This window comes from Magallana gigas, chromosome 1, assembly GCF_963853765.1.
Source record: "Magallana gigas chromosome 1, xbMagGiga1.1, whole genome shotgun sequence".
NCBI classification, from domain to species: Eukaryota; Metazoa; Mollusca; class Bivalvia; order Ostreida; family Ostreidae; genus Magallana; species Magallana gigas.
Genome location: NC_088853.1, coordinates 30,806,609 through 30,833,559, shown reverse-complemented (window position 1 = coordinate 30,833,559; position 26,951 = coordinate 30,806,609). Strand labels below are relative to the sequence as shown.

Genomic DNA, 26,951 nt, shown 5'->3' with positions numbered 1-26,951 from the left:
CACTACATTATAGATGTCACTCCTCAAAATTACTTCCTGTTGCTGCAAAGAAATAATAAAAGTGTTCAGAAAAGTTGTCTTATTTTTTAACTTGGAGACTTCTAATATTTGGTAAGATCTTATTATATTATTTAATGGTTAAATTATATTTATTTTTGGTTATATATAACTTGGTGATAAACTATACATGTATGATATGAACAAAAATGTAAATGCTTCCCAAACCCAGAATTGTTGATGTTTTGTCGTCTACTTGTTCAAATGAACGTTAAGTATTAAAAACTGTTTGTTTGAAGAATATATTTGGAGGAGGCATACATTGTATTATAACAATACTCTGAATTTATCTCTTGAATATTTAATTTAACAAATGAAAGAGTTGAGAGTTGAACATTATGTAACGTGTACGGACGCTTTTTTGTTCTATATGAAGTTCCTGTTTATAAAACAATGCTATTTCTTTTCTTTAAAACAATGAAAAATGAAATCAAAATACTGGTCTCTGATTTTACCATTTATTTATGTAAGCAATAAACAGGTTTTTTTTTATAATAAGAAGTCGTAAAAGTGATGACTATAGTTTATAGAACTTCTTAGTAAGCAGTACACGCCATTTTTATGCATGATCATGCAGTCTGTATGAACCACCAATTAAAGCAGTTTTATCTATTACAATACGTTTTCATCAAATGCACGTACATTATTCTTTACTGTTAATTGCTAACTTGACCCAACGGAGGAACACCAACTTTATACATGTTCGTAGAAGTATACTCGATATATTGATATTTTGGCCTAACCATGTCTCCTTTAATGATTGAAAAGAAGTAATCTACAAAGGTCCCCCAAATGACGAAAAAAATGAATCATTTGTAAGACTAGCGTATGAATCGGCAATATTTCTCTATCAGATAAAAACTCATATACATGTATCTTCTTTTCTGGTGTCTTTTTTTTTTTTTTTTTACTTTTTTACTTCTTTTAGGTTAGCAGATTATCGTTCATGATGGTTATCAAAGATAATTGAGGCAAAGCTTTCTACTTACAATTACTAATTTTAACTTTTTTTTTATTATTTCAGTTAATATCTTTGAAAGAGGTTTCATCCATTGGTTCGTAGTTACATGAAGTACTTAGTTTATAAAGATACAACCCCTACATGTATAAGATCAGGAAGTTTGTTTCCCGCATCTACGTAGTATTATACAGAACATTACACTTATTCATAAGAAGTACATGTACTTAGTGAACATTAAAAAATGGAAGAATTTCTTTTTTTATTTATAATTTTATGGAGAAAAAATGTACAGAATATGGTGTTTGATATACTGCACATAAACAGATCAAGCAGGAGTTCGATAGGAGTAGTCCAATGTCCGGGCGAATATGATTTCTTTACGATTTTTTAATTTGGAAAAAAATAAAGTAAGTGTTTTTAAAATCCAAAAATAAACCTATATACATATTTCACAAAGGTTTTTAAAGTGGGATTTTGACAATAAGATGCGGGTTGAATAAAATCAATCTTGGGAATAGAACAAACGGTTCCACTCTGTAAAGACGTACACGATTAGTTTATGTATCTATTTGTCTATTCATACACAATTATTTTACTTCCTTCATACATTTCAATCTTTTACAGGAAACCATATCTGCTCATGTGTGAGTGTATAACTTTCTCAGATATTTGGTTTATATTGATTTTTGGTTTGATCAAGTAACTTTCATAGATCGGACGGAAAAAAAATTAATGAAATTTTGTTCAGTGAAATATTTATTTTACTAGAAGTCTTACCAGGAGACCTTCTCTCCTACAAAACTAGCGTCAAATTACATGTGCTACATGTATATTAAAGCACTGATGACTTTTATCGTTTTGACTTTTTAAAATATTGTAATTTCTCCTGAGAAAGGCTCTAAACAAAAAAAAGCAACAATCCAATATATTAAAAAAAGATTATAAAAAGCATTTAAAAACCGCTAAAATAAGGGTTCAACCTAAATGCATGTAAAATAATGATCAGTTACTTAGACCAGATGTTTTTTCTTCAGAATATTGAATACAATATCATGTCCATGCTCGGAATCTAATCAGGAAAACCAAACAATTATTGATTGGAAACACCCCCCCCCCAAAAAAAATAAAAGAGGAAATTAAGGATTTGCGCAAGAGCATTAGTTTAAAAATATTAGTGTATAGACTATCCGTAGAAATTTAAACATAAAGGTTGTCAAAAACACACAAAACATTTTATTATAAATGAAATATATTTATTTTCAGACTCAAGATGTATTAGAATGTACTTCCTGATCGCCCTAGTGTTGCTACTCGTTACACGCGCTTTCAGTTCTGGTAAGTAGAAAGATACATGTAAACAGATGCAAACAGTGTGCGTAAATACTTGTGCCTGCATTTAATTTATTGTAAGGAAGACGGGCCCAGTTTTCAATTTCAGTAATTTTTGCATTGATTTTCACTCACCATTAACTGATTAACATTATAGCAACTAACAAAACAAAGATTCATCTTGTTTATCATAATTTTAATAGTTGGTTTGTCTTATACATGTTACTATATATTGCTGACTCACATCTTGAGTGTATATATATAAGGAACGCTATTAATTAAAGACACAAGGATTCTTGGTTTATAAGCAAAAATGTATAACGACCCATTGAATAAAGAGTTATTGTTTTTAGAATCCGCCATGTGTCCATTATAATACGCTTTTTCTTAGAAGAAAATATAGCACTTGGTAAACCTACCTGGCAAGAACATCCCTGGCCTGATCCTAGATACTATAGTGGTGATAATGCAGTGGATGGTTTATACACTGATCGGTCACTCCCTGGAGATCAATGTTCAATGTCAGCAAATTATCAATACACAGCTACCTGGAGAGTGGACCTGGGGAATGTGTTCAGCATCAGCCATATCAACATCTATTATACAACTGATAACCAGCCAAGTATGAATAAATCGTTATATAAGAGAAAATATATGTCTTTAAATCACCAGTTTATAATGTCTATTTAGTGGCATTTATTAGTGTAAACCATAATATGATTCTATACATTGTTGTTATGTTGTGTTAATTCTAGATAATTTTATTTTTTAAACGAACATACTTGTTTTAGTTTATGATTACAGGTCGAAGTATTTTACCTTTCGCTTACTATATTAACTTCTTAACTTAACCCCAATATACTTATTTTTAACATGTATTTCAAGAATTGGATAGAAACTGTACCCATGTGTGCGTGCCTAATAATCAAAGAAAAAGTATTTTGTAAAACAAAAATATGTGTAGGGTTTGAACGATTCTAAACAGATAGCTAAAACGCATCAAAAAGTAAATATTTCAAGTAGACTAATTTGTTAACGATTTTTCGTTTTGAACGTACATATTTATTTATGAAGTTCCAACGGAATATGCTAGAAGGATGGCTGGATTTTATTTGTACGTTTCCAATACAACTTTAAAGGAAACCGGCCATCTCTGTTTCCATGAAAATCAAACAAAACAAAAAATGATATTGGAGGACATAAGCATCAACTGTTCTGTTTCCGGACGCTACGTCATCTACTACAATGAGCGTAGACGTAATGTTAAGTACCCTGGTTTCTACTCAAAGTATGCCTACAACGAACTGTGTGAAGTGGAGGTTTACGGTAAGCTTAATGCACGGGAATTCCTGTTTTAATAATAACGACAATGCGTCATTTTTAAGGATTGTCACCCTTGTTACTACTTATTTGACAGGAACTGAATAACATGATTTTGTTTATATTCTGTTTTTGTGTTTTAGGCTGCAATGTGTCAATACACAACGAAGATATCGGCAAAAATAGATGTCCAAAAAACTGTCAGGAGGGACAATGTGACATTAACACAGGTCACTGCCTCAAATGTATTCTCGGATTACAGGGACCACTCTGTGACCAGAGTAAGTAAACGGGGTTGATGCACTATTATACTACAGTTAGATGCCGCGGCCATTACTCTCCAAAATCCGAAGAATGTCTTCAGTAATTATTAGATCAGCAATACATTTTTCTCATTCTGATCAGGAAAGCATAAATTTAAGGTAGCTCGCGGGTGAACTGATTGTGAAAAAACCTATCCTGAAAATATGTCTGCGTGATCCATAGGTTTCAAATGTTCATTTCTAAAATTTATTTGAAATTCAAATGCGTCGTTATAATACTATCGTGTTTCAAACACAGTGTCGCTGATAAAATCAAGCAAAGCCATTTCAAGTAAATTGCATATCTTAATCGGAAAACGCATTTCAGAACTATGATTCAAACTTTTAAACGATTTAGACGAACTTAATTTTACTCAACACAATAACAGAATATAGAATTTTGAATCAATTCATAAAAAGTAATCAAAACGTGTTTTCGGCCAATTTTTTGAAAAACAACTTTAAAGATTGTAAAGATTTCGCAAAACCTTATAATTTTAGCCAGACGTCATCATTCCATTACGTCTGAGAACAAAACAAAAGGCGTTGATTGACAAGACTAACTTATTTATTCATCATTAGAACATATGAATACTAATTAGACATTATCATGACTTTGTCGAATGCACAATTATTGTCACAATTAGTTTGTAATGGTATACATTAATTAGCTAAAGCTAAACAAATTTTAATAGTTAGATCGGTGGTTGAAAATACAGAAGTTATAACTGTAAAAGAAGCAAAGCTTATGCATACGATTCAATTTATGTTCTTGTCTTAACATGATTTTAAATAGAAGAGATCCAACGCACAATCATACAAATGTACCTTATTAAAGAAAATGTAACAATGTATGTGACCTCTTAAAATTTTAAGCACTTGATACTTATAAATGTTTATAAAAACTTTTTTAGGCTTTTTGAAATATATTTTTTTATGTTTCTAAAAATCACTTGTCATTTGAAGAATATGTATGGGTTTGCTATGACCAATTGACGGACAACACTTTACGTTAAATTCTATTGTGACGTCAGCAAACCAGCGAGCTACTTTAAACCGCAAAAAGTGTTAAACCCACACCAATTTCACCTCTTTGTATTAGTCAAAACGATGTGTATTGTCTCAAATGTTTATTTCTAAGAGCTTGATTCGGCTGTTCACAGGACCTCTAAAGACCTCCCTGCACTGCCGATGATATATAAAATAGATAATAAATATTATTTTTACTCGTTTTAAAGTTTTAAATTACTCTTAAAATTTGAATAAGAATGACTAAAACATATTTTTAAAGTGTATTTAATATGCAACAAACGCATTTTTAGTTTAATCGGAGCCTGAGATTCATACGCATACTGTAAAACTCGTTTAGTAGGAACACGGATATAGCGAAATCTCGGATATAGCGAAGTGTTTTTGTGTCCCCGGTAAAATATTTCAGAATCTTTGCAACATTTTACGGTTATAACGAATTCGGATTTAAGGAATTTGCGGATATAGTCAACTGATTTTGAATCCCAAAGGGATGAATAATAACGATTTAACACTTTTAAAACGAATTCCTTTACATTTAAAAAAAGTTTGTACAACCAATTGCCAGTAGTTTGGATGAATTTATTTTCAGATAAATTCTTCGGTTTACAATTCAATAGAAACATGCATATCGTGAATTTGCTACATTTATTATTACGAATTCGTTATTCGGATATAACGAATTACGGATATGACGAAGTAAATCCATTGGTTCCTTGGACTTCGCTATAATCGAGTTTTACTGTATTAGCAAAGCCGTTGATCAAAAATTATTAAATCTAAAGTTAACTGGTTAAAACTAATACCTGTGTATCTAAAAACTACGTTTTAAAACCATTTCTCTATGAAACGCAATTTTTTGCAGATTGCAAAGACAATGACTGTCCAGATCCATGCGACACAGACTGTGTAAACCAGTCCTGTCATCAAAGAACCGGAAACTGCTTTTCAAAAATCAATATAACCAATAAATCGATCATGGTAATTTAATTTTATGTATTTGTATATTTAAACTATTTTGTTTGATTGATTAATTGATTGAATGATTGATTGATTGATTTATTTATTTATATATTTATTTATTTATTTATTCATAACTTTATTTAAGCTGCAAGGAATTATTGGATTGTCGAAAAAAATAACCTGCAAATAGTTGACAGAAACTAAATTGAGACACAAATAAGTGTGGAAATTTAAACTTCAAAAAATCAAGCAAAAACCAGCGAGTTTCAGGCTGTATTAATATCTAATGGTTAATTGATTTCATGCCGTAAACTGATATCATTTTAACAGTCATATAAAGTAAACAATGATCTTAATGTCTACATAGATTTAACTGTGCTATAGTAAGCAACATTATTATTCCCTATTTTTCAATCATCACAGACAACTAGCGATGCTGAGAAAATTGGGCCTACCATTATTTTTATAGCTTGTGGTATCGTAGCGGCAGTTATCATTATAATAATCGCCATTGTTGGAATAGTTCTGTACAAGAGGTATGTTTTTACATGGCTAATGGCATGTTGAGAGGTATTAATATCTCATGCTATATTACAACTTATTTTAACTGATTTGTAAATTATTTATAATCCCCCTCCCCCATTCTTTTAAAATATGTTTCCTTGTACATTGTGAAAGAATTGTTTTTTATTGAGCCATATTTAGAATCGACTTATTCAACCATATTCTTTACTTTTCTATATTCGGAATTCAATAAATATGTTGGGTTTTTTTTGCAATTGAATTTAACTGCTAGAATCTCGGGTATAAAAACAAATATTTTACAATTGGCAAACGTTTAAGACTTATCGATGATTCATTATGTCTGTATATCAGAATAAAAACTACTAAAGGAGAGCAGGAAGAAACAAAACGAAGAAAGAATAATATAACCGAGTCAACAACGAAGAATAGTAAGCGTCTTTTTTTTTCGAGAATAATTCATATAATGAAAATGAAATTTGGTTTTAAAAATTTCGTTTGGTATTTTTGGCCCTACACTTCCTTGCACCTCACCAATTCCAACAAAAGACAATAAAATGCGATATGATACGCAATAATACGCAATCAATCACAGGATGAATCTCTGCTATTCAGTTAAATAAAAGGTGATTGAAAGGTAACTGAAATGTGGCTGAATGGCATAACTATGCCATTCAGTCACCTTTCCAGACTATTCAGTTATCATTCAGTTGACTGAATGGCAGAGTTTCATCTTGTGAATAAACCGTACATATACTACGATCAGAATGTCTCTAATCAACTTTACCTAGTTTGAATCATAAAAAAAGTATCGATTGTGCCTAATGTGCAAATTCAGTTAAAATGATTGTGCCTAATGTGCACCTTCAGTTAAAATGATACACTTGTAACTTTTATGTTAGTGTAAGATTACATAAGAATCTGCTTTTTGTACACTTGTTTTCCTTCGGACGAAAATGGCACACTTAAATTGATTTAAAAAAACACGAGTGTGCCAAATATTTTTATGTCCGGCTGGAGAAATGTTATATTTCCTCATATGGCGGACGTTTCACATACCTATCTCAACATTGTACGTTTTTAAAATAAGAAACCGCGTTTCGTATACGTTTCTTTTGTTTGGAGTTTTTCCTTGGAAGTGACTTTTAAATTAGGGTAGTTAGCTTTTAAAAATACATTATCTACTTGTTTCTCGAGCAAAATAGAATGACAGCGTCAGAAACTTGCTAAACCTCTAGACTACGGAAGAAAAAGAGAAAACTTTTAAAATAAGTACAATAAAAACATTGAAATGGAATAGAGAGTGTATCGAATATTTTAAAAGTAAAACGGAAAATAAAAGTTTTGAATGGTTCGACTCTTTAAATTTCACGAGATGTACACGTATGGCCAATCTACATAAATTCATGAAATCGATCAATCCAATATATTTTCGTAGTCAGTCAGTAACAAGCCAAATAGGTAGTAATAGTAAGATTACAATACGAACAAACCATTAACAAGGTAACAGTATATTTCCTTTTAAAATAACCTTGATGTATTTGTTTGCAGTTTTGAACTGATAATGAATAAATTTTGTGTAGTAGAGACACAGTTAGCATATTAATGAACCATTGCTTTTTTCAAATACGCTAAACATATTTTGTCTTCTCGTTTCGTCAAACGTTCTATTTAATTTTTTAAGCGTTTCCAAACTTCACGTCATATTCGTCTCACACTAGTGTAAACATTGACATAGAAGATAGTCTTGCTCAGCCTGAGTTTTCAAAATCACCTAGTACACACGGTGAAGGTACAAAGAACTTTAGCCAGATCATTGAACTAAGTGGTGAAGATGTCGATATTGATGAAAAAATACACGATGAAAACCCGTATGGTGATTTGTATATAAATGAGAAACCAATACCCGATATTGCAGTAGATAACTTGGGAAATATCATTGAGGAAAACTCAAGGAATGAAGACGACTGTTTTAAAAAGAATTATTCGGTATGTAATTGTGTAAGAATAGTGCACTTCTATAAGGCATTTAACTCATAAGAACCGCTTAAATGCAGAACATATATGAAATTTTAAATCAACAAAGAATTGTGTAAAATGAGTATCCAGTATGTAATTAAACATAATCTCAAAATAATGTATCTTAAAAATGATACCAACATTCAATGTTTATGTTAATACTACTACCAATGGCTTTTTAGTAAACTTGGTTACAGGTTATTTCGTTTGAATATCATGAATTAGATTTATAGTAAGAGACTATGAGTAATTTGTTTTCTCAATCTTTATATGTATACATTTCACACAGATATAGATCAAACTTATTTTCTTTTTTCTTTATATATACCTATAGACTTTATTATATGGCGAGAGGTATCCCTGTGAGATAGGAAAACTTCCTGAAAATATCACAAAGAACAGATTCAAAACGACATTTCCCTGTAAGTATCAACTGTATTTTAAATAGATAAAATCAATAAACATGAACTATATTGATGGTAAAATGTTTAAACAGTAAACAAAAATAACACAAGAGGAAAAAAAAAATATTTATTTAATACTGAAACTTGCAGATGATCATTCAAGGATAAAATTGGCAAACAAAGAGTCAGACTACATCAATGCTAACTATATTGATGTAAGTATAATATAATAATGAAACTCATAAACTACTTCTATTAATGCTGAAAACTGCTATGTATATTTATAAATGTTTCATAATCACTTCTTTATCAGGGTTTTCGCCAAGAAAATTGCTACATCGCAACACAAGGTGAATTTTTATTCCTGATACTAATGGTATACTTAAAATAGAATGAACATTTTCTCTTGTGAAATATAAGGGCATCTTTTTTAAAAGGCCCAACTCAAAACACTGTTGGAGACTTTTGGTTAATGGTTTGGCAAGAACATGTTGAACAAATTGTCATGCTTACAAATCTGATGGAAGGACCAAAGGTAAATAGTTATTATTCATTTTATGCCTTTTTCTGTTAAATATCAACTATGAAAGTGATGTGTTGTTTATACTTGTCTTTTTTTTCATAGTCAAAATGTTTCCAATATTGGCCAGATTTAGAAGAAACCATGGTCTGTGACATGTTCACATTACATACAGATACAGAGCGACACTATGCTTGTTATAGCATCCGTAAACTGCGATTGACTTATAACGAGGAGGTTCGTTTACCAACTTCCTTATAACGTTGGCTGTAACTACCTTAATATCTCAAAATGGGACTCTCTCATTGTATAGTAACTAAAGAGAAACTGATAAACTTTTTTATAGTATGGCATAGGTTCGTCAACGTTTTATATTTACACTTGCAAATGTTTTCCCTTATATAACACTGTTTGAGCAATCCGCTGTTATTTCTGCATAACATCATTATGGGTCAAGAGGTCAAAGTAGCGCATGAATAATATAGGTCACTACTTTTTCTATGTACACAAACTAATCGACTTGTGCTGAAAGACACCTAGCCTATTAGATATCGTAATGAAAACATAATTTAGGCATAAAAATAAATGTATTTGTATTTTGTTATACGAAGTTTTATTCATTCATTCTCATAAAAAATATAACATTAATTGTGGGGATAAATGATTCATGTTAGATAAAACGTTAGGCATGAAAACAGAATGTTTATGGTTCGACGTCGTAACGAGGCGTTCTTGAAAATTACAATCGTAATTTGTCTAAGGAGTTAAAGCAGTTAAAATTCATTTCTGATTTTATTACAAGCCTCGGTCAAAATTGCAAACGCAATATTACAGACCTTTCGTACATTCACGGATCACGGTCAAATTTAACTCCTTGTGTTTTCTGTCCGATTTGTTCCGTAAAAAAGATCATCGAAATTAAAATCCCTTTCCTCTATAATGTCGGAGGAAATCATTATGCTCTTGAATCTGATTCTGCGATATATTTCCCCCTGAAAACGCCTAAGTATATACTCTAACTCAACTTTCAATCGCTTGTTTTTAAATTTCTAACCGCTCTACGACTTCAACACATGTGGTACTATTCCGCCAAGCTTCAATCAGTTTTTTCAATTGTACAAGTGAATTTTCTTTTCTGTTTCCCTTTTTAATGATAAAAAAGCGTTGTCTCCTCCAAAGTAGTGTCATATTCATTTATCACAATAATCAAATGCTTGCAACATTGATGCACTATTTTTTGTTACGTCATTTTAATCGAAGCGGCTTTCTAGGTCATCACAAAAGAGAAAGTATGGAGCATTGTTAGTGTCATAATTTGCAACAAATGTAAATATAAGAAATAAGGTATCATTTTTGGATGTCTATCGGGATATAGATACGGGTTGGTACGTGATCAAATCTTCCATAAAGCCCTTCGGGCTTTATGGGATTTGATCACGTGACCAACCCGTATCTATATCCCGATAGACATCCAAAAATGATACCTTATTTCTTAAATAATAATTGTTCTTAAGGCAATTTAAACAGTTATTCCCAAATTGTAGAGATAAATATGTAGACGTTTTGTTGAAGCAAAGTAGAGATAGTTTCTCATTCTGGATACATGCAATCTTTTGCTAAACCTTCAACGTATAATGAATAATAAGATCAGGTGTAAATTTTGAACCATTCATTATGAATCTATATATATATATATATATATATATATATATATATATATATATATATATATATATATATATATATATATATATATATATATATATGAAAAATTCAAAATACAAACAATTACTTTCAGAAATATTTTTAATGTAAGATTTATTGAATATAGCGGATATTCTTTAGAACATATCCGAAGAAGGCGATGAGTCTGCATATGTTGTAATTACATGTACTAGTTTATATGTGTCTTAATTGATATATTTAGCAGAATGAGAGTAGAACAATTACACAGTATCATTACACAGCCTGGCCGGATCACGGTACACCCGATCCGCTTTGTCTCTTGATGTTCCACAACCACGTAACAAGAACAAAATTAGGCCAGCTAAAAGTTCCAACTTTAGTCCACTGCAGGTATTCCTGTTTTTATTTATTTCGAAGATATCTTTTCAGCACATGTGCTTAATTGCTTGACATTTTTAAATACGTCCTAGTTCTAACCTAATTTAATTTAAAGTTTTCTTCGGAAAACGCCCCCTTTTTGCTTTTGTTCCTTTGATTTGGGTAACAAATAATCTGTCTCTGACAAAATATTGCAAGTTTTCTCCTTAGTTGATTTCAATAGAACCCATTCATCGGGTTTGTGTAGTTTTGTTTAAAATTGCCCAAATATGACGAATACAATAACTTAGCACATACTATATTCAATCATATCCTCCAAATTGACAAGGGTCTGTATTAAAAATGTTTTAGGGAAACCTATTTTCTTTTATATACATATTCAATAGAATAATGGGAGAGGGCGATTTAAGTTTTTATAACTTGTGCTCAATCCCATTGCAACATATAATGCAATAAAATATGTTCAAATCAATAACATAATGACATACCTATATTCTGTGCTTGACGTTTGTGCACCAAATGTACTTCTATCGAATATTATATTTTTTATATCAATGTAGTGCTGGAATTGGAAGAACGGGAACCTATATAGCGATTGATGCTTTATACGAAGAGGGCCAACAGAAATCCAAAATTAACATTGCAGAATACGTGAGGAAAATGCGAGAAAAGAGAATGAATATGGTCCAAACTTATGTAAACATAACCTTTTCATTGTTGTGTATATCATTTAAAACATTTGTTCTGTTCTACATCTTTGCGGATAGAAACGTTATAAATCTTCTTAAGTATATTGTGTATGTGTGAAATTATGAGCATATTAAACAATATCTATACACCTATTTTCTTGGATCTTTAAAAAATTAATCCATGAAACTTTTTTCTCATTATTTTTTTTTAAAAACAGTATTCTATGCTTACAGGAACAATACAAGACAATATTTCTGACTCTGCACGAGATGTTTAAAGCCCCTGTTGGCGTTCAAACAGCAAATGACTACCTAAAATCACAATCGGCAAAAAGTAATCATCCTGCATATGTGTCATCATTACGAGAAGAGTTTCAGGTGGGTAAATAAATACGCTTTTTGTTATTTTGCTAAAAAAAAAAATTCGACAAACAATCATAGTTAGTTTTTTTTTTAAATCATTCGAATATGACAGCATCTATCTATTTAAACAATAAGAGTTTTTTTTTTTTATAAACAATACATCTTAAACGAGTTACTGTAACGTTTTATAGAGGCTTCTGTCGATTCGACATCAGTACTCAGAAATCGATTTCAAAATGGCATTGCAGTACAAATCATTATCAACGTCGATTCTCCCTCGTAAGTAAAACTGTTTTGTAAAAAGAAACTGGTTCTTTTATTTTGATGTAATAAAAAAAGAGTATTCACATCATTTATAAATTATTACTCTTTTGTTTTATTAATAGCTTTCTAAAAATGTACATTTGATACCATTTTTATGCTTTAGTTGACAAATACGTAGTGTTCTTGCCTTCAAGTGTTCCAAAACGTGGAAACTACATTAACGCAATATTCTTGCCTGTAAGTTATTTAACAAACCCTAAAAATGAAATTAGCAAACATGAATTTTAACATGATACTAAACAATTATTTTTCTCTTGTAGTCTTTAACCTGTCAGAACGCGTTTATCGCCACCCATTATCCGACCACAGGAGATTCTGTTGACTTTATACGACTGATTACCGATTATGAATCTAATGTAGTTGTTTGCATGGATTCTCTTTGCTATGTGGAGTTCGTAAGAAAATTTTTTAACATCAGTTATTTAATTTCGTTTCCCTGTTCGTTTACCAAAAAGTTACATCTGCCCAGAAATTAAATAATAATATTCGATTTTATGGTGAAATATTGACTTATCTGATGTATGTATTAGGCAAATGAGTGGCTACCGACTGCAACAGAATCTAAAACTGTGTCACCTTACACAATTAAACAACAACAAGAATTGTCAACGGGATTTAAATGCAGGAAACTTGAAATTTCCAAAGAAAAGGTAACATGCAACTTTTCTTTCTTTTGTAACATTTGTAAGAAAGCCTGATTGCGTGGTGGTTTTTTTTCTTTGTGACTTTATACATTTTCTAGAGAACATATCTGTGTCATAAAGGAAGATATTTAAATAAATTGCATTGCTAATATACTAGTAATTTCATTTACTAACTAAAATATTGAAGCTAAACATATCATATCTAAAATTGAAGGGTAGAACTGGTTGGTAATTTGGTGCTCCTCAAGCCTTTTCAGTGTTGGTATTTTTATTTATTTTATATTAATACCCGATTTTTCTTTTACCAGTCCAGTGATGAAGTTTGGGTGGTTGAAATAATTGAACCAAATGGCGTCCTTTCACAGGACAATCCTGAGACGACATCACAAATTCTTGGTTTAGTATCCTTTGTACAGAACGTTAAAACAGACAACCCGGTTACTGTCGTCAGCAGGTAATGCGCGAAATATGATGTATAATCAATTGATGAGTGTTATCCACATCCCTAATTGAGTAAATTGTATACCAATGGCGTCAAAATTATCTTTTTTCTGTATTCACAAAAAATGCCAAATCTGTATAAATCTAATAAGAAAGGTATGTTTTACAATTGATTATTCCACAAAGTGTCTGATGAACAGGTTTTCCGCATTGTGACAAATGCAAAAATAATCAAATCGACCTGACTTTTTATTTGTACAGTAATTTATTGGTATCTTATCATTATAGCTTCTGTCACATTATCCGCTGACCTTATGAAATAAAAACTATTATTACAACTACATTTTCTCTTTAATTCTAAGGGATGGTGCCGCTCTGTGTGGTGTGTTCTGTGCTGTATACAACCTGATACAACAACTGACAATGGACGAGGAGATAGACGTGTTCTCTGTGGTTAGACTCCTACAAACACGGCGTCCGGAATTGTGCTCAACCATGGTATATAAGAATGTTACAAGTTGTATTTTTATTCACTGTTTTCCTATAATTTGTTACAAGTGATAAAGATTTCATTAAAAACAATGTCAATACATGTATCTACACCATTTATTACTTTATGATGAATTATGTTTACCATTAAAAAAGAGTCCACGTTTCTGTCATAAATTCATTACTTAAAAAAAAAATCATTACTTGCAGGAAGAGTACATCATGGTACACGACTCTTTGATGAAGTTTTTAGATAAAAACAAGTGAACATACCATACACAACCAGTAATGTGCTTCTGATACAAGTAGTTACATGTACTCAGAGACCAAGAGCTATTGTTTGTTTCAAAACATTGTTTAGACAAACATTTAAGTCAAAAGAACTTTTAATATATGTAGTAAACAGTTTGATTTCACTTTGCCAGTTTTCATGATAAATGCATGTGGGTTTTTTTTTGGTTTTGTTTTTTGTTTTTTGTTGGGTTTTTTTGGTGATGATTTATTATTAATATGTTGCCTACCTTAGTGCTATTGCAATCAAGCCATGCATGTTATTTTATTATTGTAATGAACTCTTTTTATGCAATTATTTATATTAACTCGAGAGAGATGTTAATTTGTGTTTACAATGAGTTTGATATATTTTTATGAACTCTTTTTTTTTTGTCTTTGTTTGTAGCTACATGTACAAACAGAACAAATACTATGTAATTCCCGCATCTTTAATCTGTTTCCTCGAGTTACATAAAATAAAAAAAAATCATAACAACATTCTAACACATGCATTTATATACCAGTAGTAAATACTTAATGTTTTATTTGTCTTTTGTCATGTTAATAATTTTTTTATTCAATGCTATTTTTATTGATAATAAAAGAAGAGAGAAAATTTTTTTAATTGTAAATTTAAGGATCGGGCCGTTCAATGTTATTTGTAGTACGGCACTCTTCCGGGAAAAACAGTTCCGGTAACATTCTGCAAATAACCACAACACCAACGTTAAGTCACAATTTTAATTATATCCAATTATGTAGGAAGTTAGTTAAAAAAAAAACAACTTCCTTATCATACCTACTAAATAGTTAATTAACAAACATTTTATTCTCATACTTTACTTGTCTAAAAAACGAATAGAATAAAGCATTTAAATATTTTTAAAAAAAAGTATTATATCAAATAGTTCTAATCTGTTTCCGTGCACTAGTGCTTGCAAATGGCTTTGCCTATACTCAATATTTATTTTGCGTAACATTGAAAAAAAATGTTCCTTGTTCATCGGAGTTCCTGGTGAACAACTAAATTAGGAGATTTTATAAGCCCTCATTATATTATGTGATTTTAGAAGAACGTAGGTCATATGTGATCATTGAGCTAGTATGCTCCTATATTTGGGGTATATTCTGTGGTATATTTACATCTTTATTGTGTGTTGCTGTCAGTTTGCAGTGGCACAATCTTATGGTAAGTTGAATTGCGAATTTAAGTTGAAATGCAGTACTCACGTTTTTAGCATGTGTTTTGATATTTTAGAAATAGTTTTGCCTACACTGTATAGATCACATTCTGATTAGTTTCTCATGAAATATTAGTTAGACCAGCTAGTTACATGTACACAAATAATGGGTCACGATGCAACGTTTAAAAATAAGTGATGTATATGATTAAATAACATTCAAAGTTCACGATTAGGATGACTTACATGAATCCCCCAATCCTCAGAATCCAAAGAAAGGGGGGTTCATAAAATATATGTCACTCTAGGTTCAAATGTAGTCAGCTGAAATGTTTTCCAAAATTTAAAACACAGTTGGTCAAAAACATTTTAATATGACTAATTAGCAGTTGGTCTGATTTTGTTTTTGAAACGTCTTACAGGTTGAGTTTTTAGTGCTTTCCTTATTTTTATGACAGTATTATAATTTACAAGAAATTTTTTTTTTTTAAACTTACTGCAGTAAATCTTGAACTTAAAAATTATTTCTTATTTTATTTGCATCGAATAAATGTAAGAGATCAATTTTGCGGCATATGTATTTCATATATATTCTTAGTTTAAGCCATGTATACAATACTTATTTGTCATTAGATGTAATATTTTTCGAAAATTAGTTAACACTTTGGAATAACAGCGCTTTGAGTATGTAATGTCTTGGCAGTTAATGTAGCGCTCAACAAACCAGCATACCAAAAGTCCCCTTACATATCGAAAAACGGCACAGACGACAAATTCCACGCCAGAAACGCTGTTGATGGTCGAAGATCAGACCTGAGTTGGGATGGTGGTCAGTGTTCATTTTCAAATGGCAATCAAACCGCCACCTGGTGGGTGAACCTAACAAGTGTTCACAGCATTCATCACATCACCATCTATTTTATGACAGATAATAGAACATGGGGTAAAATTAGTGTTTTACTGTAAGGTTGATTAATTGATTATAATCAAATTAAAAATGAAATGACATATTAAATGTTTAAAACTTTGTTTTTCTCTTTTTTATGACTATATCTACTAAATAAGATAAACAAAGAAATCGATGAAGGAATATGTAAAATAAAGAAACCGCAAATAGAAAAGACATTTATAAGAAACAAAAAAAATGTGTCATTTAGCACTGTGAAAGAATCATAGGTCCGTAAGTTTGATATTTAAAAAAATTCACAGATACACCTGAATTTTTTAAAGGTTTTTTTAGCTCATAAATTTCGTCAGAGAGATTATAATTTAGTTGTTTGGATGTTTGTTTTTCTTTTTGTCTTACTTTTTTTCATTTTGTAATCTTTTTACTTTTTTTTTAATATTTCAAAATTCCAAACTTTTCATTTATTAGTAGTGAAAATATCATTTTGTTTCTGATATAGGTTCTTCAAATACCTTCACAAACCATTTTCTGGGATTCTCTGTGTATGTGTCTAATACAACAGATAGATTGCAGGGGATCTTATGCTTTAAGGACAACAGCTTTACAGAAGATACCATACCTGCTGTGTTCACCACAACCTGCCCTGTGTATGGACAATATGTAATTTACTACAACGACATACTGTTAGAAGGCAGTAATTCACGTCTTGCTTACAGCGAGTTGTGTGAGGTTGAGGTATATGGTGAGTGTTCCCTTCGTTTCATTAAGAAAATGCATCATAAAGGATATTCTTTTAAACGTCATTTGGTTTCTACTTAAATTAATTTCAGGTATTTATGATCATTTTGTGGATGGTGTCTGTTCCTCATATTAAATTTAAGTCTTCAAAAGATTCTTTGAGCTGTTAAACAGACAAATACACTAAGAAATGCAGATGTTAAAACAGAAAGAAAGACATTAGAAAATTAATAGGTACATGTAGATAGATGGATAGATATATTGATATATTGATAGATAGATAGATAGATAGATAGATAGATAGATAGATAGATAGATAGATAGATAGATAGATAGATAGATAGATAGATAGATAGATTATTATCTCAGTGAACAATGATGAACACTGTACCGGAAATTGCTTATTCGAAATGTTTAAATACGATTATAGTTTCCACTACTTTCGCATTATATTCGCGTATATATATAAACTCAATAGCGCGCGTTACTTGCAATGTGATCTTTACCTTAAAATGAATGTATTATCATATGGGTATGTTCAAATGAATAGAAGAGCCAGTGTAAAAGCCATAGAATTATGACGTTACACTTTAACAGCGTTCATCGTTTGTGACGTCATAATACAACTCATCATTTAACGTTAAATTACTCTATGTGTATTACGGTGTTGTAAATGCAGTAGATTTTTAGACACTTTACATGCAAAATAGATATTAAATTGAAATATATTGGAATGGTGAGGCATATTTAATAGATAATAAAATCCTTAAAATATCTCATAAGAAATATTTACCAATACAGCTGTCAACTCTGTCATTATACATCATCAACATTATATTATCGAATATTTATTTCCTTGTTTGCAGTTTGCAGCAAAACTTTCTATGGAATCAATTGCACACAAAAATGTGATGAAAGCTGCGTTAATCAAATGTGTCATCCGGAAACTGGAAAATGTATTTCCTACCGAACGGTACTTTTTTTTTTTAATGATGTGTGATATTTTTGAATGAAAAAATATGTGAATTTGTTCATGAAGTTATCTGGTGATATATAAATTTGGCATAAAATTGAATATACCCTTTGAGAAATTTAATTATATTGTTGTTTACATAAACATGCTTTAATAAAGGTAATTGTAAATATTTTGCAATTTTGGGCGGAAACACAGCAAACAGTTCCATTATCCATTGGAATTACCACGGTTGCCGTTCTTCTAAGCATTGGTTTTGTCGTTTTAATGCTCTATAGAAGGTACATTTTTTTTCCTTATTAATCATGTTTTGTTAGGCAAAGATAATTAATCAAACTCATATTTTATTAACATTGTATTATTCTTTTAGTATCGATATCAAATTAATGCTCTTCAAAAATCCTAATAAATATATTGTGGTGACAAATGTAGGAACAGCAAGCACGCAGTAATTGATATGACAAACATTACTCTTAGATACAGTGAGTATATTAAGATCATTGATTATTTGGAGAAAAGCAGGAAGTGAAAATATCTGACATTACACAAATCTATAAGTATATGATACCTTTTTTCTATCTTTTTTTAGCTTCTTCAAACACAATGCTGAATTTATCTACATTTGATAACAATAAGGAAACAGATGATCACGAAGATTCATCCGAATCGATAAACACACCACATAGTAAACTTCAAAATCAGCCGGATATGTTGAGAGAGAATGAAAAATTAACATGTAGCGATGTTGATATTATTGGGTATATCATAATGCACGAAAACCAATTTGATCGAAAAGAAACTACTTTAGAAAACAGATTAGAAAAAATGATTGAAGAAAAATCAGAAAACGAAGACGATGGTTTTAAAAAAGAATATCATGTATGTACAATGTATATAATTACTGTGCATTTCTCTTTTATATTTTTGCTTCCTAGAACATTTGAATAATGCATGAAACAAGATATACACATATTAGATAAAGGAAATATAATTAATAGGTAATATAAACGTAGTCGGGAATTTGTCAGCCAATCTTTTGAAATGCTACTTTAGGGGCGAAGGGGAAGATGTTGTCATTAATTCGATGAAATTGGGGAAAATATAGTTTGCTTACGTCATGATTCAGATTATATTCGACATAACCTTCTGAATTTGGACAACCAAACAGCAAGACTTTTGCATATGATCTAGCTTTATCATACATATCATTTATGAATAATATAAAGAAGTGGTATATATGAAAACAAGGGGCATAAAAGAAAATCTTCTGTATAATAATTCAATCATGTTAAAGCATTTATGATTAGCTAAAATTAGTGGCTACTATTTTGGTACAATTTACAATAGACCTTGTTGTGCGGACCAAGATATCCGTGTGAGATAGGAAAACGCCCGGAAAATATCAAGAAGAACAGATTCAAATCCACTGTTGCTTGTATGTATAAAATTCACAAACAACTTATATCATGAAGAAAAACACATTTCAGTTACACAAATACCTTGGTTTTTTTTCTCATATCATAAAAAATACAAAGCAATTTTTATTTGATTGAAAAATGTATATTATGAGTTAATGAACCATTAAATATGGATGAACTAATGTTTAAATATCCATGTATGAAAATGCAACCTGTTCGATGTTATTATCATTACATTAATTTTTTAGATGATCACTCAAGAATTATACTGGTTGCCAACTGTCCAGACTACATTAACGCTAATTATATTGATGTGAGTATAGTACTCCAAAGCACATGAGTCGAAAATAAAAAAAATTAATAATAAAACACGCATATTAAATTGTATTTGATTTTTTTCTTCATTCCACAGGGAGTTAGACAAGAGAAAGTGTACATCGCAACGCAAGGTAAAATGTTTTAACGAGGCTGGGGGTGGCTTCCATTTTAAAGCGTTTTTATCTCTATACAAAAAAGATTTTAACTTTAATGTTCTATAATTCTTACATCGTACTGAAATTGTCTTTTGAAAGAAATGTATATGATGGTATTGAAGCATTATTTAAAGACTGAATTGATGGTAAACCAAGGGTTACAAGATGCAAAAATATAATTTCAGCTGTTTGTTAGCATTTTCTAACTTTTCAAAGGGAGGTAACTTGTAAAACTCCTAATATTTGTTATGATATTTTCCTTCTATTTGTTTTTTTTTTATAATTTCGCTATCGAATTTTTTTTAAATGCTCAATCCTTATTACACATGTATTGATTATTTTTATGTGAAAATTAGGAAATAATCTTGTGGCTACTTTTAATTTGTTTTATATATTTGCATTTGTATGACGTATATGTTTTTGGTGAAATTGTGATATTTTTCTTTAAACCAAATAATGTTAAGTTTTTCTTATTGTGTTCATTTTTTGTGATGTTATTGATATGTTTTTGCCTTTATTTATATTTCATATCTTTTTAATAATTTTTCTTTTTACATAATGTGCAATTTTTTCAGATGCAAAAAATGAAAAAAAATAACGATGACTGTGATGTGGTCTTTCATATTAAAATGTAAATTAAGATTATATGAAACATTTCTGCAAATTTGGTGAATTTTGAAGACATTTTTTTGGACCCCAAGCCTCCGTAAGGTGGTTGGATTGTCAATAAAATACATGTACCCATCAAATGTACCTAGAATTTTAAAAATATGATTTGTTAAGCTAAAACTTTTATTAAGTATTTAGTGAAGGAAAATGCGATAAATTTTATATTAAAGCTGACCATTTCCCAACATATTCATGCAATGCTCCTATACTGAAGAAGAACAATAAAGTCTATTTATGGCCACGAACCCTACGTATAGTTTTATTGCTACATTTTCGCTTTTTCACCAACCTGTCAATTAAATAAACAAATGTTAGTTGTTTTTTTTTCATTCTTAAGGCCCTCGAAAAAACACAGTTTCTGACTTTTGGTCCATGGTTTGGCAAGAAAGGGTGGCGCAGGTCGTTATGTTAACCAATGTCATGGAAGGATCTAAGGTGATTAATGTTTTTGTTTAAGTCGACTTACTTAAATGTACATTTTTCCAGTTTTTTAATCATGCTTTCATCTTAGGCAAAATGTTTCAAGTATTGGCCAGAATTAGAGGTAGACGCAAATTTTGACATATTTACAATAAAAAATGTTGATGAAAGGCATTATGCGCATTACGTCATACGGAAGCTGAATGTTACACACACAACGGTCAGTAGTTTTTGTTTGTTTGTTTGTTTTTTCATATAAAATCCTACAAATTAATACCCTTATTTTATTTTGTGCTATTTATGTCAACACTGTATAGTTTGTATATTTGATGTTGGAAATATCATTTAAAAGATTAGCTGATCCATCATATATTGTTTTCGAAACACATGTAATGATCAACTTTAACTATTCAGAGTGAATAAGCAAATCGGTTCATTAATAATATATTTTAAGATATCTTTTTAAAATACAACACTTAAAATCATCAAATTGATATTCAGATAAATGAAAACAGAGTTGTCACCCAGTATCATTATACCGCCTGGCCGGATCACGATACACCCGATCCGCTTTGTCTTTTATTGTTCCATAACCACGTGACGAGAACAAAAATTACCCGCCATAAGGTTCCAACTTTAGTTCACTGCAGGTAAAATCTTATTGTCAGTGAAATTGAAATAGTAATGTGACACATTGCAGTGTAAAAACTGAATATTACAATACTTTATTAATTCTTAATTTTTTTTTTCACTTATAATAAACCGAAACATAAAAAAATATTGCATGACATATAGATACAGAGAAAGGCAACTTTATTTGTCATTGTTGTCCAGAATAGCAAACTACTTATGTATTTTCTCAGACTTCCTTATAACATCCTTTTTGTAATAATCTTAGTGCTGGAATTGGAAGAACAGGAACATATATAGCAATCGATGCCTTAAATGAAGAAGGTCAATATCAATCCAAAATAAACATTGCAGAATACGTGAGGAAAATGAGAGAAAAGAGAATAAATATGGTCCAGACTTATGTAAACATACCTTTTTTTTATTATTTGCATGTTGTCTACGCAAATCAATCAATATATATATATATATATATATATATATATATATATATATATATATATATATATATATATATATATGTTATATATTAAGGTATTATAATCCATTTCAGCAAACAAATTCTTCTATTTTGATAAAAATTTAAAGGTTATTACAATTGGATTTTTTTTTTTACAGGAACAATACAAGACAATATTTTTGACTTTAAACGAAATGTTTAAAGCCCCAGTTGGCGTCCAAAAAGCAATCAATTTTCAAAAATCTTTACAATTAGCTAAACGTGATCATCATGCGTTTGTCTCAACAGTCAAAAAAGAGTTTCAGGTTTGTAAATGATTGAATTGTATCCGGTATGTTCCGGTATATTCGTTAATTAAATTCTGATAACTTACAAGAACAGTCATGAAAAATAGACACCAGCGATACACGTTTCTTTGTTTAGCAATGATTTTAAAGATGTGCATATTTAGAAGTTTTCTGGTTTGATATTTTTAGAAGCTTCTTTCAATTCGACACTGTTATTCAGAAAACGATTACAAAATGGCACTAACACAAGCATCTACGTCAATTCGGACTCGTAAGTAAAATCTTTCCATTTTGCATTAAAATTATTATCGAATGGATTACATCAAGACTTTAATATGTTTGTATGCTTAGCTTGATGCGTGAAACTTAATTTTAAACAGTTAAATCATTTTTCTTTCCCTTTGTCTCGTAGTTGGTCCTTCAAGTGATTCAACTAAAATGACATTTTCATTTGGAGTTCTCTTTCTTTTGCTTGAATAGTTCAGCAAAGAGCTAAAGAGAGGAAAAGTTATAATGTTATTTCAAGCCCGACTGCACAGGATATATATGTAGTAATTTCATATTATATGACATGCTGATAAACGCTGTGTAAATGTTAATTATTATGCCGTAGATATTCAGCATGTTTCCTGACCGTAAAAAAGTGAGGCCTTTTTAATATGCATATCAATACTTTTTTCGGTATTGATAACCCGTATTTTGATATAACTATATGCAACCCCCCGTCCAGATTTGTCGCATATCTAAAGCATTAGGCGCAGATTAAGAGGATATTAATTATTGTATTTTTTAAGTCTAATAACAGATATTTACATCCATGTTTTGATTGAAAGTCTATAGTCTAAAGGACAAAGTTCCAGGTTTCAAGCAAAAATTTAGCTATAATATTTGTTCTAGAAAATAGTCAAGTATACCGCGAGTTGTAACCTTTTGTAACGTGTAGTCTTTTCATGTCTCTAATTTTAATTTTAAGAAAAATATGTATCATAAGATGCATGTGTAGCTTAATCTGTATCTGTATACAATGTATTTAGTCTATATTGTGGTGATATTTTATGTACATGTACATGAATATCTTTTTTTTAAATACACACCTGAGTAAAAAAAAATCATGCAAATTAAGAGATATCATTTAAATGTTTTAGTTGACCAATACGCTTTGTTCCTGACGTCAAGTGTTCCAGAACGTGAAAACTACATCAATGCCATACCCTTGCCGGTAAGTTTACTAATTTGATTTAAACGATAAAAGTTGCAAAGAATATTTCATACAGATCGATTTCTTAAAAAACTCATTTTCCCTTACATGTTAAGGCATTAACCCATTTGAAGGCTTTTGATTTTGAACAGTGTTTGTTATCACCACATGTCATTACATTATTCATAATGTATTTACTTTTTAGTCGATATTCTGTTTACATTTTATGTACATTTTTCTTTAGTCTTTTATCCATTCGAACGCTTTTATCATCACCCATTATCAAACAACAGGAAATTCTGTAGACTTTATACGACTTATTACTGATTACGAATCCGATATAGTTGTCTGTATGGAACCCCTCCGCAATGTTGAATTCGTAAGTGTTTTGGGGGGAATTTCAAATTTGTTTTGACCGGATGAAATGCATGTACTAACTTTGGGTTGATTTTTCTATGAAACAGGCATATGAATGGCTACCGACGGCAACACAACATAGAACTGTGACACCCTATACAATTCAACTATACAAAGAACGTATAACGGAAATTAAACGCAGCGAAATTGAGATTGTCAAAGAAGAGGTTAATAAGTATTATTGTTCTATGAAATCTAATGTTAACACATATATTCTTTGACAATTCTTAACAGTCCATTTTTCGGTTTTTTCTAGTCTTCTGATGGACCATGGTCTATTGAAATAATTGAGCCGAGGTTGACCCTCACACAGGATTATTCCCAAACAGCTTCACAATTTCTTAGTTTAGTGTCTTTTGTACAAAGTGTTAAAACGCACAACCCTATCACCGTTGTCAGCAGGTAATGCGTGCAACGTATATTAATTTAGTAGAGTTATCCATATCCATACATAATTGAAAGTGTGTCAATAACATTCTTTTCAAATCTTAATGCCTAACATGCATTTCTTTTAAGCATGAAAGCACCATGATTCATTATAATTTGTTAATCTGTTTAGCCTTTGTTACAAAGGCGACAAACGATCTAAACGATGTGTTTATTTTAGTCATGTCAACTTTTTATCTCTTAAATGAAGGTTCCAATGCATTCAGTATTCTTTTAAGGCGATTCTTTTTTTACTAATATTTGGTCTCATGAATATTTAAAAAATAACCTTAAATTTGCAATGTTCTATTTTTTATTGCTAGAGATGGGGCTGCTCTGTGCGGTGTGTTCTGTGCTGTATACAACCTGATACAACAACTGACAATGGACGAGGAGATAGACGTGTTCTCTGTGGTCAGACTCCTACAGACACGACGTCCTGAACTGTGCTCAACCTTGGTAAACAACATAAACATACATTTTTTTCTGTAAACAAATGCTGATGTTGTAGATGTAAGATAAAAACAATCGTTTATATCTATTCAATTTAATTATAATGTTATGTTATTAAATATTTTTTTTGTCATACTCGAAGCAAACAGATAAAACCCTGTGAATTCTGTACTCCAACTGTTGTTCACGGCAACTTTATTCAGCGTTTAAGCCGAACAACTGCCTCGCGACGGCAAATTTTTGCAACCAAGCCTTATCCAGACCCGTGTTGTTATAACAATCATACAACAAGGACTGATTTGCAGCGAAAAATATTCACGACGATGAGGCTATCACAAACATCGCAAAAATTTACAGCACGCGAATAAAAGCTGGTTAACTTATTGTTTGAAAAAAAAATGTGGTTGAATTAGTTTTTGTTTTCAATATATTTAATCCTGATAACCTATATTGTTCTATTATTCTTCACTTTGAAAACAATCTGTATTTCTTGTGGACCTACGAATTCAATATTGTTTTATTATTTGCTTGAATTCTGTTATCTTTGACGATATATTCTTTAACAAAAATAGGATTATGAACAGTTTTAAGTTACCAAGAGCTAAAATCGAGCATAACATGAAATAAAATAGTTTGGTTTTTATTTGCAATGTAAAAACAAGGTAAATCGTATCATATGTATTTTAATTACAGGAAGAATATGCCATGATACATGACGCCCTGATGACATACATAGAGTCAAATACTAGCGGAAATACCTACTACAATAGTGAACGTTGGACTGGTGTGCTTAGATAGGCTTAATGCAAGTGACGGCACATGTTTAAAACCGTATATACAAAGTGTGTTTAGAATTCACAAAAAGCGGAGAAACTCTTGAAACACGTAGTTCAAACGTACCAGTACGACTTGCGGTCCTGCATATAAAAGTCTTGCATTTGAAAAATGATTCATCAGTATTAACTATAGTGTGGAATCATTTAATTTCGCGAGGGGTCAATTTCCGTGGATTGTGAGATTTTCCTTATTCGTGGGGATGTAATTTCGTAGATGCGTCAGTTTTCAGTTTCAGTAGGAAAACTAATTCTTCTAAAATTGAGCCACCTCGAATTCTAACGATTCCACAGTAACTATGAAATATGATATAAATTAAACGTCTTTATTTTTCCCATTAAAATCTTTGTATGCACATAAACATTATATCTGTATGTAATTATAGGCACTGACATGACTCAGTATCAATCTGTCATCAAGCTGTAATAAAAAACGAAATATAACTGTAAGCAGTTTTATCAGGAAACATCATCTTTTTAGTGTTTTTTTTTTCTTTTTAGAGTTGCTTTAGAAATGCTTTTAAAATGTATGAGGGGCAAAGATGTGCATTCGTCATAAATCTGAGTCATTCCAAGTCCTTATATATCACTTAACTACATTTTTCCATAAAAATTCCGTTAATTGTCTCCAGCCATCACACATATCATATTCATTTACCAGTGGCTGTTGACATGGTTTGTTAATATGATATATCTTTTTATATTTCATGAACAACAATAATTTAAAAAAACGATAATAACTGAGACCTAAAAAA

At 30.6% G+C, this 26,951-nt stretch overlaps 2 protein-coding genes across 3 annotated transcripts; both read left to right on the top strand.

The window, feature by feature from the left end:
• Window positions 1–1,643: 1,643 nt before the first annotated feature.
• On the top strand, window positions 1,644–15,258 carry LOC105333420 (receptor-type tyrosine-protein phosphatase epsilon). The gene is made up of 24 exons (XM_066065889.1): window positions 1,644–1,662; window positions 2,282–2,353; window positions 2,739–2,969; window positions 3,422–3,673; window positions 3,811–3,948; window positions 5,864–5,979; window positions 6,385–6,497; window positions 6,838–6,914; window positions 8,168–8,472; window positions 8,837–8,924; window positions 9,057–9,121; window positions 9,220–9,256; window positions 9,344–9,441; window positions 9,532–9,663; window positions 11,354–11,502; window positions 12,051–12,186; window positions 12,414–12,557; window positions 12,734–12,821; window positions 12,970–13,043; window positions 13,127–13,261; window positions 13,397–13,516; window positions 13,819–13,964; window positions 14,314–14,449; window positions 14,651–15,258. The coding sequence occupies exons 1-24, from the start codon at window positions 1,659–1,661 to the stop codon at window positions 14,705–14,707; spliced, it is 2,913 nt and encodes a 970-aa protein (XP_065921961.1). The 5' UTR covers window positions 1,644–1,658; the 3' UTR covers window positions 14,708–15,258.
• A 242-nt stretch (window positions 15,259–15,500) lies between these two features.
• On the top strand, window positions 15,501–26,455 carry LOC105345668 (receptor-type tyrosine-protein phosphatase epsilon). 2 transcript variants are annotated; one of them, XM_066065898.1, is made up of 22 exons: window positions 15,501–15,902; window positions 16,598–16,763; window positions 17,301–17,543; window positions 18,406–18,512; window positions 18,711–18,793; window positions 18,945–18,994; window positions 19,102–19,391; window positions 19,860–19,947; window positions 20,179–20,243; window positions 20,343–20,379; window positions 21,410–21,507; window positions 21,584–21,712; window positions 21,994–22,142; window positions 22,391–22,526; window positions 22,741–22,887; window positions 23,059–23,140; window positions 24,015–24,088; window positions 24,312–24,446; window positions 24,532–24,651; window positions 24,741–24,886; window positions 25,234–25,369; window positions 26,057–26,455. In XM_066065898.1, the coding sequence occupies exons 2-22, from the start codon at window positions 16,718–16,720 to the stop codon at window positions 26,159–26,161; spliced, it is 2,466 nt and encodes an 821-aa protein (XP_065921970.1). In that variant the 5' UTR covers window positions 15,501–15,902; window positions 16,598–16,717; the 3' UTR covers window positions 26,162–26,455. The 2 variants fall into 2 exon arrangements, with proteins under 2 accessions (XP_065921970.1, XP_065921965.1); XM_066065893.1 differs by having other exon boundaries at window positions 15,502–15,902; window positions 16,598–16,837.
• Window positions 26,456–26,951: the final 496 nt, after the last annotated feature.

Bases quoted from the DNA above. Each gene is read 5' to 3' on its own strand.
- LOC105333420 (XM_066065889.1), top strand. The intron at 9,664-11,353 runs GTTCGTTTACCA...TGATATATTTAG, and splicing joins GATTGACTTATAACGAGGAG to CAGAATGAGAGTAGAACAAT. The intron at 13,262-13,396 runs GTAAGAAAATTT...TGTATGTATTAG, and splicing joins CTCTTTGCTATGTGGAGTTC to GCAAATGAGTGGCTACCGAC.
- LOC105345668 (XM_066065893.1), top strand. From the start codon at position 15,818: ATGCTCCTATATTTGGGGTATATTCTGTGGTATATTTACATCTTTATT. The intron at 21,508-21,583 runs GTGATTAATGTT...CTTTCATCTTAG, and splicing joins ATGTCATGGAAGGATCTAAG to GCAAAATGTTTCAAGTATTG. The intron at 25,370-26,056 runs GTAAACAACATA...TTTTAATTACAG, and splicing joins CTGAACTGTGCTCAACCTTG to GAAGAATATGCCATGATACA.